The sequence below is a fragment of the Limulus polyphemus genome, unplaced genomic scaffold, assembly GCF_000517525.1.
Source record: "Limulus polyphemus unplaced genomic scaffold, Limulus_polyphemus-2.1.2 Scaffold10353, whole genome shotgun sequence".
NCBI classification, from domain to species: domain Eukaryota; kingdom Metazoa; phylum Arthropoda; class Merostomata; order Xiphosura; family Limulidae; genus Limulus; species Limulus polyphemus.
In genome coordinates, this window is record NW_013675963.1 from 5,188 (window position 1) to 11,695 (window position 6,508).

The 6,508-nt window shown below is 29.2% G+C and overlaps 1 protein-coding gene across 2 annotated transcripts in view; it reads right to left on the minus strand.

The window, feature by feature from the left end:
* The window catches only part of LOC106476348 (son of sevenless homolog 2-like), a 16,894-nt gene that overhangs the window by 3,694 nt on the left and 6,692 nt on the right, over positions 1-6,508 (minus strand). The window contains exons 5-9 of one of the 2 annotated variants that reach the window (XM_013937006.2): positions 5,932-6,049; positions 5,515-5,684; positions 4,471-4,587; positions 3,388-3,652; positions 1,918-1,983 (exon numbers count right to left, since the gene is read on the minus strand). In XM_013937006.2, coding sequence (XP_013792460.2) covers positions 1,918-1,983; positions 3,388-3,652; positions 4,471-4,587; positions 5,515-5,684; positions 5,932-6,049 — 736 coding nt within the window. The remainder of the gene's footprint in view (positions 1-1,917; positions 1,984-3,387; positions 3,653-4,470; positions 4,588-5,514; positions 5,685-5,931; positions 6,050-6,508) is intronic. The other variant, XM_022380245.1, reaches the window with a different exon arrangement.

Consider the following 6,508-nt stretch of genomic DNA (forward strand, 5'->3'; position numbering starts at 1 on the left):
ACTCTAAGATGTTTAAGTCATAATTTTAATGTAATGCTGTAACATCAAACTGATTTTTTAAAAGTCAAATTTCAGAGTAGTGTTTATGTCATTTTATACTAGTAAAAAAAAGTTATATTTTCATATTTTAAAGAAAATTCATGTGCAATAAGCACATCTGAACATGTTTTGTTTTCACGTGAGTTTTGAATAAGTTTGTTGTGTAATTGTCAAAATTTTTGTTTACAGATTCATTGTTTTGATAATTCTGTCAACAAGTGCATAAACAGGGATGGCTAATTAAAAGCTTTTGAAGATGAGATGAGTATTCACTGTATCAGCATTGCCAGAGATGGTTTTTAGTTTTAAAAGAACGTTTAGAAAGAGTATATCTTAGAGGTCAAATATTCGACCTTGTGTGGCTAGACAAGAATGTAAATTCAATTTTGACATATTCTACTAGTTATGATAAAAGAAAAGAACACTAATAAACAGATTTTCAAAAATAAAAATGGATTATGTATAATATTTGTTTAAATCTGAGCTAAACAACAAATGAAATTTACAAAATTAGTGTATATGATGAACCATGCAAGTTTTAAAGCTCAGATGTCATGAAAGTTATTTTAATAAGAACATAGCTTAGTGAATATCTAACAATTTTTACACTAAGCTATGAACCACTTAAGTTTTAAAGCTCAGACATCTTGAAAGTTGCTTTAATAAACACAAAACTCAGTGAAGATCTAACAATTTTTTACAGTAAAACTTCTAAAATAATGAAACCTGTACAAATGCTAGAGTAGAATCTTTTACATTTTCACAGAGTTTATACAAATCATGATTACAAACAGGAGGAATAAATACAAAGAGCTTTAAATGTTTAACTCTTCACACTGTCAAGCTTGTTGCATCTCTTGTAGGACTTCAAACCACAGAAATGTCTCTGCCTTCTACTAGAATAATGAGCACTGTACAATTCTGATCGTTTTTTGGTGCAGTAAATTCCAATTTTGCACAATCATATATAAACACAACAGATACGACTAAGAGATCGTCGTTTTCACTCACTACTATTCATATGAAGGATGAACTTGCAGAATGGGTAGACTAGAGACATACATGAACAACAAATTGACAAATATTCACTGCTAAACACATAAACGTGAGTGTAGTAGTTAAATTATACAATTTCTTCACGAAATGCAGAAGTTCACCCACACCCATGTTATTCAACATAAATTTCTTACAAATATGCTCGGCAACATAACTGTACTCATTAAATACAACTTATACCAATTACATAAGACAATAATGGCATGAAACTGGGTAACTATCAAATGGTCTGCTATATCATCATCAGTTCACACATACACATCTTCACAAGGTATGTGATAGTTGAACAACCTCTCAAAAACCCTGATGACATTGACATGTGTAATAAAAAAACAAAATACTGAAGGCAGATTTGATTCACCATAAAAATATTCTATGTATAACTTTTCAGTTCTATTCTAAGGCTGTAATACATTTAAGATGAAGAGGAAACATTATGCTTGATAATCATCCTCCAGACATCTATCCAAGCAAGTTTACTCTAATATCAACATGTGATAATCCACATCTAGACATCCCAGCCAAAGCGAGTTAAATATGAGCTAGTAATGAGGAAAGCAAATATTTAATGTGTTGATGGAAAAGGGTTTAAAATATCTCCTAATAACTGTGTAAAGGGCAATTGAAAAATAATAATAGCTATAACTGAAAATACAAGCAGTAATGATTATATATACATAAAAAAAATTTCCTTATTTCAGTCATCTTGTTCAATCATGCATCATATTTAATGTCAAAGTTAGTTCACTTAAGAGTTAAATGTGTGTATAAAAATTGACAAATAAACAAAACACGTTAAAAAAAAAGGTTTTCTTTGTGTACCTGATCCAAAAAAGAACCGTGACTTGGCCACCAGCTGGCTCCAGGTCTGCGATGTCACATCACGATCTCAAAAAATAAAGTTAAATATTAACGTAAACATGCATGACAAGAGCATGCATTATCTGCATGTCTTTTTTTTAATCATTAAATTTCTGTGTTTCAAATAATAACTGTTTAAATTCTCACATCTTACAACACAAAGGAGTATTAAACTTGTAAAAATTGTAGTCCCAGTTGTTGCCTATTAAATAACTATGGATCAGTGTAATAAAAATTGGAAATATGAAAAAATAAGATTGTAAAACAAGTTCAATGGATGAAAAATGGAATCAGCTTCACTAAATTGCAAATGTTGCACATACAGATGATATAACGGTATACAAAATATTAACTAAGAGTGCATCTACTTTATTATAAAAAGATCACTGGTGGATCAAATTATATAATCAGTTTTTTTACCTAAAAGGTATGTTAAAAAGCAAGTTATCTGGTAGGAAAACTAAGTTGCACCAAATGTCAAACAAAATAGGTTATACATATGATGTAACTGAAATGTTTTAGATATTTACTGAGAACCTAATCTTATAATCTGTTACTTTTACATACTTGAATACTATATATTTAAATAATATAATATATGTGATTATAACTAGTAAAATACAATTTAATATATACTAATTCTGTGGTCTAGCTTATTTACCCACAGAAACTTAGTTGTTCCAAATTTCAATATTGAAAGAAATTATTTAAGAGACATAATACGTAGTTTCTTTCCAAAAAACTGACATATTATGTCAATACTCAATAAACAAATACGAATTTAAACCATTAAAATAATTGTATAATAAAGACTACTACTATGCTAACTAGTTATATATTGATCTTTAAAATCTTAGTAATAAAAATTTCAACTAAGACAAAGTTAAATTTTATTTATTATACTATCATAGGTGGTTGTTTTTCATTATATGAGAAATGTTGTCCTATATCCAAAAGGAAACTATATTATTCACATTTTACTAACCTAAATTTGCACTGGCTGTCACAATTGTGCATTTCAGTGTAAATTAATTTATACATCTGATAGAACAAAATATTTTTGGAGCATTTAAGACAGGATTTTAATCATGCATAACTTGTTTAAAACTTAAAACATGGCAAATTTTGTTTTTGAACACACAAAAAAATTAGTTCTAAAAATTAATATTTCTAATATCTATAAAATTTAGACACGGCAGTTAGGTTGTAATGTTCATGAAACAGATTTTACACTAAATAATACATGATTTTTGTTGACATGTCAATGCCACAATAGTTATATAATCAAAGACACTTTACCTAATTCATTTTTATTTAAAACTTTAATTTAATATTAAACAAATCTTAACTGCAACCTCTGCTAGAGTAAAAGCGTCTAAGAACATATATAATTAAATTATTCATAATCTCCAATATTTATTAAGCACTTACCTGCTCCAATCATGACGGGTGCAAACACACTATGGTCACTGTTCACCCCTGCTGCTGAATGAGGTGGTGTCAGTGGTGTAGAGGGAGTGGGAGGTGTTAAAACTTGTGGTGACTGGCTGTCATCATCATCATTACCCAGAAGTTGGGTGGTACTGCTGAAACTACGAAGGTCAGAAGGCAGTGCAGCAAGATGATGCCCTGAGCGTCCAGAGAGTCTGGGTTTGATTCCTGGCGATTTCAGAGACAAATCTGGCCACTTCCTAGGCTATTTTAACAAAATAACTCATCAAACAGCAAATCCAGCTTTGTACATACATCCAATGAGAAAATTAAAATGCCATAATTTCTTAAATAACCATAACAAGCTTCACTCTCAGAATATTTATAAATACAAAAATGAAACAAACTCAAGGTAAACTGTTTTACAAATAAAAAAGTCACATTAAAAATTTACAAAAACAAAAATCACTACAATTTATCATTCATCACTCATTAGAAATTATGTAATATTATAAAATGGGAAAAATTTTCTTCAATCATAAATTTTGAGTGACCTTTAAACTTGTATATATTTTATAACATTGAATTACATGTACCGAACTTCACTTTCAAGTGAATCCTATTAATAATGGTAGAACTACCCTTATTTTTTTTATTAGTGATATGCTATAATAAGATGTACAAACACCATAAAATATTTAAATTTATACCTTGTTATAAATTCTCATTGTTTTTAACACATTTTTAGAATTTCAGCAAAAGTAAAAAAAAACACAATTAATTATTAATAACATTTATATAGGTAAATCAAGATATACAAGGCTTATATAGTATCTTAACCTGAAATCTTAAGAAAAAGAAAGAAATCACACAGAAACAAGTAAGTTTGTTTAATAAGATCAGACATTAAAAACAAAGTGTCAGAAATAATCAATGCAACTTTCATGTAAACTACTGTAAATAAACTAATTAAACTACATACAACCTGTATGTCTTGATTTTCTCGAAACCTACTACCTTTACACAATAAAAAACTTGTTCAAAATGTCAGAAATACAGTTACATTCAAAATCAGTTACTTACAAACTTTGGGGGTTGTTTGCAACCCCTTGGCTCTATCTCTAGAGATTTGCTGTACAAGTAATCATTGAATTCTTTCTCTGAGAGTCCTTCCAAAGGATCGAGAAATTCTAGGAAATGCTATTAAAAACACCAAATAAAATCAACATGTGAACATATAAAACCAAGTTATTTCAAATACCATACAAGTTGTAGCAACTGAAGAAAAAACTACAGCAAGTACCTCATTTGAATCTGCTTGTATTTTGTTAGAAGTTTTCATTACAAGGATAGATAACATTTTCCACAACTTGTAAACTACAATCAAGATCACAGTTTGTATAATTTGTAATCAAATTTTCTGTTTTTTGTGTTAAGTTTTCTTTATCATTTCTTAAATCATAAAAAACACAAAAGACAGAAATTTGATTAGAATCAATTGTTTTCTGAGATTCAATTTTGCTATGAAAGTTTTGTCTGCACTTAACAAACAGTTTGGGGATCAAATGTTAAAACATCTATCATGTTTGGTTTAAGTTAGACTTGTGCTCAGTTTCAATTTCAGCAGAAAATGGTTGAAGCTATTTGGTCCAAGTCACATACACACTAATCTTAGTTTAAATACTCTTAACTGAACAAATTTATATGTTTTATACATTTTGAAGAGATCACAAATATTATAAAACAGTTCAGGACATATAAAACAAGCTGACTGTGACCAGAAACACAACAATTAATTAACCTTTTTTAACAAGAAAGTTTCTCCAACATCTATTGAAAAGTCAAATGACTAAACATGAAACACTATTTTGTTTTTATAAAACTAAAAGCTGATCTTTTATTTCAAACTCCACATTACTGCATAATGCTAGAAAGTATAAATAAAACACACATAATTCACATAGCATTTTCTATTTTCTGGGAGACAGTTTAGATAAATCTCATTTTCAGCATAAACACAGAAATACCTAGAGAACTCTACAGGTAGCGAATCAAATATTAAAAGATGACAATCTCATTACAAAATCTATAAAAAAACACTACTAATTTTGAAATATTTAAGCTTACTCTAATTTCAGGCTGTATAGTCAAACAATATGGCTGGTTCTGATACTGTTGGATCTCCCCGGTAATTTCTGCAACTTTTCGACGTTTACTGAAGTTGATTAATTCCTCAGAATTTGGAAGATAGTCAGGATTTCCTTCCTCGATGTGTAGGATATTGGTTAAGTACATGCCTATAACAATAATTTTTTCTTCAATTGATTTTGGAGATGCAAATTTAGGAATCAAACACCACATCTACAATGCATAGCTCCTGTTTTTGTCATTCTAGCAGTTGAAACAAAATAATGTCCCACACATAAAACTTTACTTATTATTTACTAATGAAATGAGAAAACAACACGAGGACACTCAGATATTACAGATTTACCTAGTATATTTTATGAATTACAGAAGCCTTAACATAGGAGATTCACTTACCAAAAAATGGAACACAAGGTGGGTTTATTGATCGAAGCTTTTCTTGATATTTCTTGAAATGGTCTGAATTCAATTCCTGGGCCTCCTCAAGAGCTTTTTTTAGGTTATACTTAATTGCCTATAATGTGGGGTAGAAAGAAAACCATCACTTTAATATTTACTAATCAATACCTATATCTTCCAGTGTGAAGAGTGGTCTTACTTTAATATTTATTAATTAATACCTATATCTTCTAGTGTGGAGAGTGGTCTAACTTTAATATTTACTAATCAATACCTATATCTTCCAGTGTGGAGAATGGTCTTACTTTAATATTTACTTACAATACCTATATCTTCTAGTGTGGAGAATGGTCTTACTTTAATATTTACTTACAATACCTATATCTTCCAGTGTGGAGAATGGTCTAACTTTAATATTTACTAATCAATACCCATATCTTCCAGTGTGGAGAATGGTCTTACTTTAATATTTACTAATCAATACCTATATCTTCTAGTGTGGAGAATGGTCTTACTTTAATATTTACTTACAATACCTATATCTTCTAGTGTGGAGAATGGTCTTACTTTAATA